The sequence below is a fragment of the Pectinophora gossypiella genome, chromosome 11, assembly GCF_024362695.1.
Source record: "Pectinophora gossypiella chromosome 11, ilPecGoss1.1, whole genome shotgun sequence".
NCBI lineage: Eukaryota > Metazoa > Arthropoda > Insecta > Lepidoptera > Gelechiidae > Pectinophora > Pectinophora gossypiella.
This window is the reverse complement of record NC_065414.1, coordinates 460,977-474,071: the sequence shown is the minus strand read 5'-3', so window position 1 is coordinate 474,071 and position 13,095 is coordinate 460,977. Positions and strand designations below refer to the sequence as shown.

General features: G+C 38.4%; 2 protein-coding genes across 2 annotated transcripts; both read right to left on the bottom strand.

The window, feature by feature from the left end:
- Positions 1-5,032: 5,032 nt before the first annotated feature.
- On the bottom strand, positions 5,033-7,250 carry LOC126370781 (uncharacterized). The gene is made up of 2 exons (XM_050015805.1): positions 6,440-7,250; positions 5,033-5,181 (listed from the first exon to the last, which is right to left on the bottom strand). Exons 1-2 carry the CDS (start codon positions 7,248-7,250, stop codon positions 5,033-5,035), a joined length of 960 nt encoding a protein of 319 aa, XP_049871762.1.
- A 738-nt stretch (positions 7,251-7,988) lies between these two features.
- On the bottom strand, positions 7,989-9,072 carry LOC126370734 (uncharacterized). Its single transcript, XM_050015765.1, has one exon. The coding sequence runs from the start codon at positions 8,751-8,753 to the stop codon at positions 7,995-7,997; it is 759 nt and encodes a 252-aa protein (XP_049871722.1). The 5' UTR covers positions 8,754-9,072; the 3' UTR covers positions 7,989-7,994.
- Between the last annotated feature and the right edge of the window lie 4,023 nt (positions 9,073-13,095).

Genomic DNA, 13,095 nt, shown 5'->3' with positions numbered 1-13,095 from the left:
TTCGGATGAAGTACCTAGGTAGGTACCCTAGAACATGTCACGTCACGTATGCAACATCGCGTTTCCTCCGCGGTAGGTAGGTATCACACGCACTCACAAACACAACACCTTGCTCTTTAATAAACATCAACAATCTTCCATACTTTTGCGCAGTAAATGGTCTATGATCTATCATCATAGTCGACACTACTCATTTACAGAATGAAACAAACACTCACAAACACGAAAAAAATATCCTCGAAAAACATCACGCGATTCGGGTCAAGCTTAGTATTCGACTGAGCGGAAGCGCGCGGCGGCGTTAGCGCAAAGCATCAAAGGCGCCGACTAAGGGCGCCGACGACGCACCGGCCGCGGCCGAGTCGAGCCGACGACTAGAGAGAGAGAGAGAAGTATGTTTATGGTGCAAGTGACAGAGAAAGAAATAGTATCTGTTCGTATGCCTACTTTATTGGCGAGCGTTGCCCTTGACCCGTGCGCCGGCTATTCACCTGCGCATAGCTGAAGTTGTAGATACGTTATTATTATTATTGATGACATTGATAAAATTTAATAATTAGTAATTTTTATTTGTTTATTTTAAATGTGCGTTCTATGCAGCTTAAAACACAATATGGGACTGAAAAAATCTAATTTTTTTATGAATTTGGCGACAGGAAACTTCACTTGATACCTATCAACTCAAAGAAATACCTAGTATCTGTTCGTAATGCTTACTTTATTGGCGCGCGTTGCCCTTGATCCGTGAGGCTATTCACGTCCGAGTATCCATCAAGACAGATCAAACAAGCCCTAACTCGGAGGTCTTGCGTCCCAGGATCCTTTAATTATGTCTTAGAACCTTCTTGGCCTATGTGGTCCAGTGGTTGAGCGATGGGATGCGGAGGGTCCGGGTTCGTATTCCGGTGGGGACATATCACAAAAATCTGTTTACAAGGCCTTTGGTTGGGACGTTACAGGCTGATCACCTGATTGTCCGAAAGTAAAATGATCCGTGCTTCGGAAGGTACGTTAAGTCGTTGCTCCCGTCTACTAGGTACTTATGTAAGCACGTAGCCGTTACATGAATATTGTACACAGAACAGGATAGGTTTAATTAGTTCTTTACTGATAATTTAACAATGAGATTTAAAACCACGAATAACTTAGTACTTAGTACCTCGGTACCAACATGTAACAAGAAAAATAAGATCACTCCTCTCGGACAATTTTTTTCTTTGAACATGCCGACATTGCCTACGCGGCGGAGTTGCCGAACTATCGATAGGTAGATTATCAATTGTTGAACTTGAAAATTGTCTAAACTATCGAAAGTAGTGATAGTACATTTAGATCGATACTAGCGATAGTACCGATAGGTCTTGCTTTGTAATAATAATGGGTATTGATCTAAAAGATCTATCGATAGGTACCTACTATTGGTTTTTTTTAACTAGGTATCGATAGAATATCGATAGGCAACACTCTGGCGGAGTGTCCGCCCAATTCTAGACGCGATCTCGCTCGATTTTTGTGTAGCGAGGTTTTGCGTAGGTACTTACATACTAAGTTGGTGGATGGTTGACATAGTAGGTAACTAATTACCTAATCTGTGGTGGTTGTGTTAGTTGGTTGTTAGTTATTCTAATGACAACAAAGAATACAATTATTTACTGTTTCAACTGTTTTAGGTAGATAATGGCCCCGATTCCTATGAGTAAATGAATGAATAACCCGGTCGAATCAAAAAGGTATCTCGCTGGTATGCAAACCGTTTGACGTGTGCTGTCAACTTAATTCTGTCGGTTGTTTTAGATTTCTGCTTAAAATTGACGTGTATTCCATAAATTTTCCCCCTCCCCCTATCCATCCATAGGGAAGGCCCGTGCCCCAGCAGTGAGGACGTTAATGGGCTGATGATGATGATGATGATAAATTTTATGCCTGTTGATTATCCGTCCATTTAAGAATAAGAATAAAATAAATTTATAAATTTACGATAGACAGAGAAAGAAATAGGATCGGTTCGTAGTGCCTACTTTGTAGGCCGCGCCGCCGCCGCGCCGCCGCCGGCGTGCGGCGCGGGGCGCGCGGAGCGGGGCGTGCGGAGCGGGGCGCGCGGCTCGGTGCGTGTGGCCGTTGACCCGTTCGAGCAGCTGTTGTCTCAATTACATCGAAAATTTTCGATAATTTGTCATTATTGTTTTTTTTATTGAAATTTGGGTTCTATGCAGCTAAAAACACAATATGGAATTGAAAATAATTAAAAATAAAACTCAAAATTTCATGAATTTTGCGACGGAAAATTCCACTAGATATTAACTCAGAATCATGGTCTGAATCATCCCTCTCAGTATTCGTTACGATGTCACTAACACCCGGTATACTATTTGCTCATACTACCCTTCCAACTTCTTTCCATGATTGTCGTTGTCGATTTTCATAATCGTTTGCAACTTGGATTATGCCACACTCCAGTCGGATCTACATGACGACCGCGCCGCGGTGCGAATTATATTGAGCGCTTCGACCAATAGCCGTTTGACATCCATCTACGTAGATAGCTTTCGTATCGTTTATTGGTACAGGCGCTCGATATAATTCGCGCGGCGCGCGACGCGGTTGTCATGCAAACCCGGCTGGATAGAAGTAGGAAAATCTACAGTAGGTTAGTAAAAAAAATATTGAGTATATCAATTCACAATCCGTCGCCGGGCAACATTCATCATAGTTCCCACTTCCCATGTTTACTCCACTCACAATACGATCCGCAAACAGACAGACTGTACAATGCTGTGTGAATGGGAATGCTTTGAAGAATGTATTATGGCTGCTGGGACGTGATTGGAATCGCTTTGGATGCCCGTATTGAGTCCAACCACAGCTTTGTTACCAGCTGACTGACAGATCAGTTACCAGCCACTATGTCTAACTCAAGCGTAGCTTACATCAGTAAACTCAAGCTATTGGCATAGAGTAAAGAATAATCTTCATGCGGATCGGACACTCTCCGCTCCTCACCTTTTTTAAGTGACTAATTTGCCTAAGGCATTATCCACTTGGCCGGAACTGTCCTGCACCAATTTTATTGGCTCCTTGACAGTGTTCGGATAAGTATTTTAAAAATTACTAACGCTTATTTTATGCGTCCTAAAATATTTTATTTTCTCGAAAAAGCTTTATAAATAATAGAAAAAAGAACATATTTTTCTTCGTTAAATTCAAATTTCGCGCGGAAATGTTTGGTCACGTGACATATAGCCTTGTAACGTCACATTTCAATAAACAAAGAAACTGTCAAACAGTGTAACATGAAACCTGACATATGGTTTTTGTTTATTTTGTCATTCCAAGCTCAATCATGGCCGCCCGTGTTTCAGGTCTTGTAATTATTATACTATACCATATAAATCAGGGCAAAGTTGAGACAGAAACGCAGATACAGCTGTATGATACTTAATTTTTAATGAAATTATAATATTTTTTTACAACAATCTGCTACTATCGAGAGGCCTGCTCACGTTCGAATGCCCGCTGTCAGAATCAACCGTCTTGCCTTGTACACCCGCGCCCTCTCGCGTGAGAAAAAGTGAACTAAAGTAGTCAAAAGACCTTCTTTTAAGATAATAAATTAATATTGGAAACATGCATCTGCTAACATAATACGCATAAAAAAATCGCATTCTTATTCTAAATAAAAACAAGCTATTGGATAGTTATCGTTAAATGATAAACTATACTATATCCGACATATTTTATATTATATTGTTATAACAAAAAAAAAAAAAAAGTAACTGTCAAGTAGCCAATTCCCGAGCTAAATATTATGTACTTCAACTCCCCACTGGGTCTCATTTTAGAATAAGTGGCTGTAAGCCGTTAAGGTGCAAGGAAAATAATTATTAAAAAAAACCGTCGAACGTAGGCAAAAATACTTATAATTTTAAATAAATTAACAAAATGACAAATTAACTAAAAAATAAGATTTAAAGTACAAGTTTAGCAAACAGTACCATTAAAGCAGTGAACGTCCGTTCAGTTCCGTAGCCGCGACAAAAGTGAGCCGCGCGCCATGCTCGCTTCTTTTTACCGACTTCAAAAAAGGAGGAGGTTCTCAATTCGACCATATATATTTTTTTATTGACAGCTGTCGGTGACGTGTGGCACGTACTCTCCTAGGCCTAGTCCTCTTCTAACAATACTTTCATTAAATAAATACTTACTTACCCTCAAAATTTTAGACAGTTCAGAAGACGAATGTTTTACTTATTAAAGCCCGTATAACTAACTCTAAAAGTGTCGCTTATAATGAGCTACCAATTTATTAACTGTGAGGGGGCAGAAAATCTACTTTCCCAACTTAAGACAGAATTCCAAAGAATTCAAAGATTGATGGTAAATACTCAAAAGCTAAAGCTCATTAATTATAAACACCTTTCAGTGCTGCTTCGTACAACAAAGTTCTCATGTTCTCACCACGGTATGTGAGCATGTATGAATTTCAAATTCGGAATGTTGATTTTATGCGACTCCAACGTGATAATTTGGTACCTACGAAACGTATGCAATGTGTGCATTCTCAGCGTGAAAGGACTTTAAACTGATAGCGAGCAAAACGTAACTTAGTCAGGTCGCACGCAGGATCCCGATACGGACTACCCTCAATCAGCGCTTATCGCTATCGACCCACTAGGGTCGATTAATTCTTTCAAATATTTTTCCTCTCAGACGACGCCCTGAGCCGAGGTTCGCGCCCAACTGGGCACCCTCAGGCCTGTTGAGCCTTCAGCGCTCCCCATTTCTCCGGCCAAGTAGTTAATGCCATCTGCGGCAAATCTACAATAAGTCACGTTAAAAAAAAAAACAGGACACACTCACAGTCAAATGTTTATTGCACACTATTTAATTTAATAATAATAATAATAATATAGCCTTTTATTCAGATCGCTTGATACAATGGATTTTTAAACTTATTTAAACAACTAACATTAAAAACTTAGACTTATTAAGTATGAATGAAATTAGATTAATATTTGTTGCTTGGTTATCTTTCCTAGATCTGTTTGCCAGTCGGCAAAGGCCTCCTCCAACCTTTTCCATTCCTTTCTTTCTTGAGCCACTCTGTTCCATGTGACTCCCGCCACTCGTCTAACGTCGTCGTCCCACCTTTTCTGTGGTCGGCCTCTTTTTCTTTTACCTTCCCTTGGGTACCACCATGTCACCCTTTTGCTCCATTTATCTTGTCCTCTAACCAGGTGACCTGCCCATCGCCATTTGAGTCTTTTAATTTTGTGTATTACATCGGTAGTTTTTGTTTTGTTTCTAATGACGATATTTTTAACTCTGTCGGACTTTTTGATATTTAGCATGCTCCTTTCCATTGCATACTGGCAAGTTGCTAGTTTGTTAAAGATGACCTGATTTAAGGACCATGACTGACATCCGTACGTAAGGACAGGTAGTAAGCAGGTGTTAAAAAGTTTGTTTTTTAGGTTTATATGGAGATCTTTATCTTTCATAGCCTCTCTTAAACTCCAGTATCTCTTCCAGCCATTTGTAATTCTTCTGTCTACTTCCACCTGCATAGGATCTTTTTGGGTTATGAGCTGCCCTAGATATACATACTCGTCTGTATAGTTGATTACAATGTTTCCTAGATCTATAGTATGCTTGTACCCGTTTGTCATCGCCCTAGTTTTTTCCATATTCATTGTCAACCCTACTCTCTCGCTTTCTTTAGCAAGTTCTTTTATCATTCTGGTTAAGTCTTCTGCTGTTTTTGCCAATAACACTATGTCGTCCGCAAATCTTAAGTGCGATAGTAGATGACCATCTATATTAATTCCGAGGTGTTCCCAATTAAGTCTACGGAAGACTGATTCTAGTACTGCGGAAAATAGTTTAGGAGAAAGAGGGTCTCCCTGCCTTACGCCTTTTTCTACTCTGAAAGGGGTACTTTTCTTTTCTAGTTGGATTACTGCTGTGCTGCGGCTATATATGTTTCTTATTAATCGGATGTACTTGTGTTCTATTCCTTGTTCTAGTAACGCCTCCCATATTTTGACATGTTGAAGAGAATCAAATGCTTTGCTATAGTCTATAAATGCAATGTAGTATGTAAGTTGGTATTCGTTGTATTTCTCTAGAATTTGGCGCACTACGTGAATGTGATCGATCACTGAGTAATCGCTGCGGAATCCTGCTTGCTCTATAGGTTGGTTTTCGTCTAGGGTTCTTTCGAGCCGTTTTAGGATGATCTTAGCAAAAATCTTATATACATTGGACATTAGACTTATAGGTCGATAATTTCCTATGTCATATTTATCACCCTTCTTATACAATAGGATGATGTGAGATTTGGTCCATTGCTGTGGGATGGTTTCGGTATTCGTGATATCATTGAACATATCTGTGAGGACAGGTAACAGGATCTCTTTACTATATCTTAGAATTTCATTACTAATGCCGTCAGGCCCGGGTGCTTTCTCTCTCTTTTGAGTGTCGATAGCCTTACTGACTTCAGCCTTGAGAATACTGGGGGTGTTCAAAGTATCCACCAGATTGATTTCAGCTTGCGTAGTGTTGTTTCGATAAAGGTTTTTGTAGTATGACGTAGCTGTTTTTAATATGTCAATTCTGTTGTGATTAAATTTTCCCCGGTTATCCTTCATTTTTACGATCCAGTTCTTCGTGTCTGTTAATTCTTTGAGTGCTTTTTTAATACCACCGGTTTTCAGAATGTAATTTTCTATCGTTCGCATCCTTCGTTGTTTTCTATCCTTTCTCATACTTTCCTTGACATCTTTGCTGCTTTTGGCTAATTTCTGTCTTCTGTTTTGAATATTTCTTTCGTTAATAAGGTGGTTTCTTTCTTCTAGGAGATTTAAAGTGGCTGTTGATAGTATTCCTTTTGCATCAATTTTAGTATCTGCTATGAGTTTAATTTGGGTTTTGATAGCATTCTCTATATAGTTGTATTTATCCTGGGTTTCTAGTTCCTTGGTCTTCTCTTTGAAGTCTCCTAGTTCAGTTCTTAGGGCTGTTGTTATTTGCTCCAATTGCTGTTCGTTGAGTTTTGTATTTCCTAAATCTTGTCTCGGTCTAGCCTTCTTTGGTTCATTTATTTGGAGTTCAGTTCTAATGAGCCTGTGGTTGGTATTGAAGTTAAATCTTCTAATGACGGTAAAGTTTGTAAAGTAGCTGTTTCTGTTGGTCATGATAAAATCAATTTCGTTTTTTGTTTTACCATCCGGCGAGATCCAGGTCCACATGTTCTTTCGGTTCTTCTTAAACGTAGTATTTAAAATTGTTAATTTGTTTTCTAGTGCAAAGTTAGTAATTATTTCCCCATTTCTGCTTCTGGTCTTGTTACTATAAGAAAATTGACCTAGTATTGCATTTTCTCCTGGGCGTCTTTCTCCTATTTGGCCATTGAAGTCACCCATGACTATAAGGTTTTCATGGGTATGCTTTTGAATGGCTTCGTTTAAATTCTGGTAGAAGTTGTATATTGTTTCCGAATTTGATTGCTCTGTAGGTGAATATATTTGTACAATAGACCAAAGCTTTTTATAACCAGGTAGTTTCATGTTTAATATTGCTATGCGTTCTGAGATTCCTATGAATTCTTCCACATAATGTTTCAAATGTTGTTTAATAATAAATCCTACCCCATATTGGCCTTGTGTCTCACCTATTTGATAAAGTAAATAATCCGGGTAACAGGTGATGCTTTCGCCCATTCTTCTCACTTCGCTCAAACCAATTATGTCCCATTTGATAGATTTTAGCGCATATGTCAGTTCCATAAGATTTTCTTCTTTACCCAATGTGAGTACGTTGAGACATGCTATGAAAATTACTGATTTTCGGTCCCTGTTGTCTCTATATGTTGGAGGGTTGTGGTCGCTTTCCCCCTCGAGGACCAGTCGGCTTGGGGGAGTTTGTTGTTTTTTTGTTTCTTTATTGGTAGTTTCTTTGGTTGGTTTTGGTTTCCGTTTGCCGTTCTTTAGTTGCTATTGGTTTTTATTAGTATTAGGTATGTTTGAAAGGGAGCTGGATCTATATCGCATTAAATCAAAAGCATTTGCCTTGTTTGTCTTCATTGTGTTTACTGTTTGTAGCTTTTTTGGTTGATTGTTATCCGAAGAGGGTGAAGCGGATGTTTGCCTTTTCCTTTTCTCCTGGCTGTGATTATTCTCTTTAACAATTAATTTATCATACTTCAGATATGCTATATTACCCTTTTGTCTCTCCTCAATTAGCTTGGCTTGTAGCTCTTTTCTTTTTCCCAACACATCCTTCGAGTAGTCCTCCGTAATGTATATATTTTTTAGGTTCTTTTTATTTTTGATAATTTCGGTCTTTTTCCAGTTGTTTACAAACGAACACAGTACCGGCCTCGTTTTGTTGCTGTCACTCTTCCTATTACCTAGGCGATAAATTTTGTTGATATCATATTCTTCGATTTTAATATTCAAATCTAGATTGAAGGTTTCTTTGAGCTTTTGTATTAGTTCAATAGAGGATTGTTCGTTTTCTTCTAATCCAAATACTACAATATTATTGTTTTTCTCTGCCCTCTTAAGATATTCTATTTCTCTTTCCAGTTTTTCTACTTCAGTCTTCAGTTTCTTATTTTCCTTTATAATAGGGATTAGTTTCTCATCCATCTTTTCCATAATACTATTTGTTATAGAATCCTTCAATTCAGCATTTTGACTTTGCATTTCCAATTTCATTTTTTCAAATAACATTTGAAATTGAGCTTCCATCTTTTCTCTGCGTGTAACGAAACGCAATAGTGGAATATGGTAGAAATGGTATAATTGTTTTTATGGATTGGCAACACTGCTTTATATGTCAGATTTGTTGACGCTTGCGCCGGTGTTATTTTCGTGTTTTCTAACCTTCAATGTAATAGTTGATATTGTAGTTGTAATTCCACGATGGAGTAATCGCACTTCCCTGTATGTTTCTAATCACTTCCAGGAAGTCCCAGTACTTCACTTCGACGAAAACTAGCAGCTAGAAATTACGTTTACTATTTTATTTCACTTAATTTCACTCGGAGCTATCACTACGATGTTGACAGTTCGGAAGCCGGAAACGGAAAAGTATTTAATTTAACCCATCCGAAATATATAATACATTATTATAATAATATTAAGAACCTAGGATTCAAGCTGAAAAACGTATTAAGCAATTCAATAAAAAACAAATTAGATAATATTACTATTTTCAATTTATGAATTTAATCTTTTTTCACTTAATATAAACATTAACTAACTTTTCATGTTTTTCATTATTTATTATGTATTATGGTTCATGATAAAGATAAAAAGATATAGATTTTTATTGTGCATAAATTTTGGTACAGTTATAGATAATAGTTGCAAATTACGTCTCACTAAATGATTCCATTGAAAGTAACTTTGTCAAGTAGTATTTTACCATGTATCTTCAAATACCTTTCAGTAACGAATCCTCACAATATTTTCTAATGTTGATTCAAAGCTCTTTTTCAATACCGCGATAAAAAAAATTATAAGAATTTTTTTTAGTCTTCTCTATTCAAGGAGTTAAGCGGAGTGATGGAAAATTGCAAAACCATTCCCTTCCTTCACTTTTATTTTATTACGATCGCCTTTTCAATGCTCTAAGATTTTTCCAGTAAATAAATGAATAGCGAGCAAACAAGCTAGAAAAATCTCGCCGACCTTATTAAATAAAATGTCCTTGGGAGGTTTACAAGATTTTTTATAAGCGTTGGAAACACGGCTCGATGAGCGGTGACAAGCACATGGCGGTTGTTAACACAAAGAATCAAAATACCTGTAAAAAAGAAAACCTGAAAATAAAAAAGAATTATTATAATAAAAAACAAAAAATAAATAGCTAAAGTTATGAATTATAAATGTATAATATGTATATTAATACGATCCCGACGACCCGATTACTCTAGCCATAGAGGCAGCCAATCAGCTCGCGACATCAAACAATTCAGGACCCCGATACCGACCCCGCCGGCGTGGTCGACGATTTCCCTCAATCAGCGCTTATCGCTATCGACCCACTAGGGTCGATTAATTCTTTCAAATATTTTTCCTCTCAGACGACGCCCTGAGCCGAGGTTCGCGCCCACCTCAGGCCTGTTGCCTTAAACGTTGTACCGCGTGAAAGCCTTCAGCGCTCCCCATTTGTCCGGCCAAGTAGTTAATGCCATCTGCGGCAAATTTACAATAAGTCACGTCAAAAAAAAATGTATATTATACGTACTTATAGTCGTCGCACACGCCACCGTCGCACCGCGCCGGCGCGGCGCCGCCGTACCGCGCCTGCGCACTGCAACCCGCGCCCGCGTGCCTCTTCCCACTAGTTCCCTATATGGCCAGCTGCCATCCAGTGTCCGTCGTTACCATTTTTTGATTGTTTGTATTGTCAAGAGTGAATTATAATCGTTTGAAGACTTATTTTTCGAGTTATTTAATTTCACCAAGCAGACAACCCAGCAAATAGGAAGGTACTTAACACTCTTACGCGGTGTCGATTTTTTCATACAAATGTTTTTTCCCGCTAACTCCCGTTTCCGTGGAAATTTTGCAATATCCTGTTGCAACTAAACTTTAAGTTAACTAAGGTATCTGCATGCCAAATTTCAAGCGTCTAACTTAAGCGGTTTAGATTTTTCATACAAAAGGATTTTCCCGCTAATTCCCGTTCCCGTGGGAATTCCGGGAATTCCTTTCTTAGTGCACCTCTACGGTACCTAAGCTACGTCCCTTCCAAATTTCAAGTGCCTACGTTTAGCCGTTTAGGCTGTGCGTTGAATTTAGATATCCATTGAATAAATTAAATCATATTGTGATGGACGTTTATGAGCGACTTACAAGCAAGACTCGACATTACGAAAATAGTTTTCTAACGCGTATACCGTCGCTTTTTTATCACTGAAAATTATGCAATTTACAGTACTGCAACCCTCAAATTATATAAATCACGTCTGGTGTGACGTTAATATTTATTGCAAGTATTATCATAAAATGTAAAATACAAGTTGATGTTTATTTCACAGAGTGGGTTGACGTAAATGAGCGAAGTCAACAGAGCGGCCGCGGCCCCGACCGCTGCCCACAGAGCAAACAACGCATCCGCTTTAAAAACAATGCGAGACTCGACAAGTACTAAAAAAAATTCAACCAAACGAATTTCACCCAAACAAACTTTTCGAACGTACCCGGCCGGAAGTATGTACGCAACGTGGAGCGGATGGGTTTTCGAATGCATCTTTTTTGTTTTTTTTTTTCAGAATAGAGGTTTTGGCGGTAATGCGGTTACGGAATTCCGGTCGTTACGGAGTACGTGTCGAATTTTACAGACGTGGCATATGCTTTTTATTATTTATCGCCTTGTGATATTTGCCCTGATAAAATTAAATGAGATAAGGAAATTCCATATCGTGATCCAAAAGCAAAACTATAGTTTCGTGCTCATTTTTATTCAAAAAAGATTTGAAGAAACGTAGTGCATTGGTAAGCATCTCGCAATTACAGTCCACAAGGATTGGCTCCGAAAATAAAATATGGAATAAGGTCCATGATAATAGGATTTCTATTATACCGAGTCTTTGTTGTGGAGAGTCATCATGGTTCCGTTTGGAGGCCAATTATGGCAAGTCGTTTAGTTTGAGCGAGTTCTTTAAGGGGAAAACCTTGAAAGGCTTATAATAAGCCTCTGGTTGCCCTCGACGTTCATGTGAACACGAAGAAAAATATTCATGGAATATTCAAAAGGGAATGAGGTTTTTGTATGCTTTAATTGCATTCCTGTGTTTTCAGAGTGAAATGTGTAGGTAATTTAATGTTATCAGAGTGTTGGATGGTATCTGCATGGTCTAGTCAGAATGGTCTATTCTGATTATGGGTTGGCGACCAAAGCAGATATGTCAAAAAAGTTCAGGATAACAAGGCTATGTGCTACCAACAAAATATGTGTGCAGTTGACAACCGACAAGACACCAGGATGAGGTATTTTTTACCACTGATGGTGACGCAATGAACCTGAACTGGTTGAAAATCTTCTTCTCATGAGAAATGTGAGGTGGATGATCAACCTCAGAAACTTAGGGTTACTATTGAGCCGCCAAAGGCCCCTGACACGGCTCTAGTAACGACTACGTACTTTCATCAGTAAGTAGTGACAGGGACCAATGGCTAAACGTGCTTAATAACTTGGTTATAATCCGTGAATAAGTTTTTTTTCGGACAATTGGGTGATCCTGTTATATGCTAACTAAACTAGAGACCATAAAGTGTTTTTTTACGTCATAAAGTTAACTTCCCAAAAAGTTAAGTTAAGTTAGTTTTAAGTTATTTTTGAACCGGAGAGGAAATATGATTGGCCACCTGATACGACACGATTCATTTATAACAAACATTATAGAAGGAAAAATTGAAGGGAAGAGAGGAAGGGGTAGTAGACCTAGGATAACATTTATGAAACAAATAAAAGAGAAGGTGCAGGTCGTGTCGTATCGGGAGGTGAAGGTTTTGGCGGGAAGAAGAGAGGAATGGCGGTTACTCCACCGACAAGAGCGCAGCTCTTAAATAGAGAGAGAGAGAGAAAGTTAATTTCCCTAATTGACCTATTCCAGTTTATAATAACAAAGATATACAACCTATCACGTAATAACATTTCAGCGTTGTAATAAAGACTTCTAGCATAGTAAAATAGATAGTAATAAAGCAGATCGAATATTAGAGCATCGTTTCTGCTAGCTGTACACCGGTTGGCTATTTGTCGAGCTAAGTCTCTTTAAATCAAACACCACGCTTAAAGCAAATCTGCACTGAGCACACCCTCGGCCACAAGTTACGAGCGATAGAGTTTGAGACGTGCTACATTTTGTGGGGAAACTTTCTGGTTATGTCGGAACTTGCGTTCGGAACTAAGTATAGGCACACATAGTAGGCAAGGTAGGAAGATGCTTAGTAAAAGTATATGAAAGTTGATTTACAGGTTAATCAGTTATGCCAGAATAGCAATGGCAAAACAAGCTTTCCATAACAAAGGGTGCATATTCAAGGCTAGGATTGCCAAATCTATCAGAAAAAGATG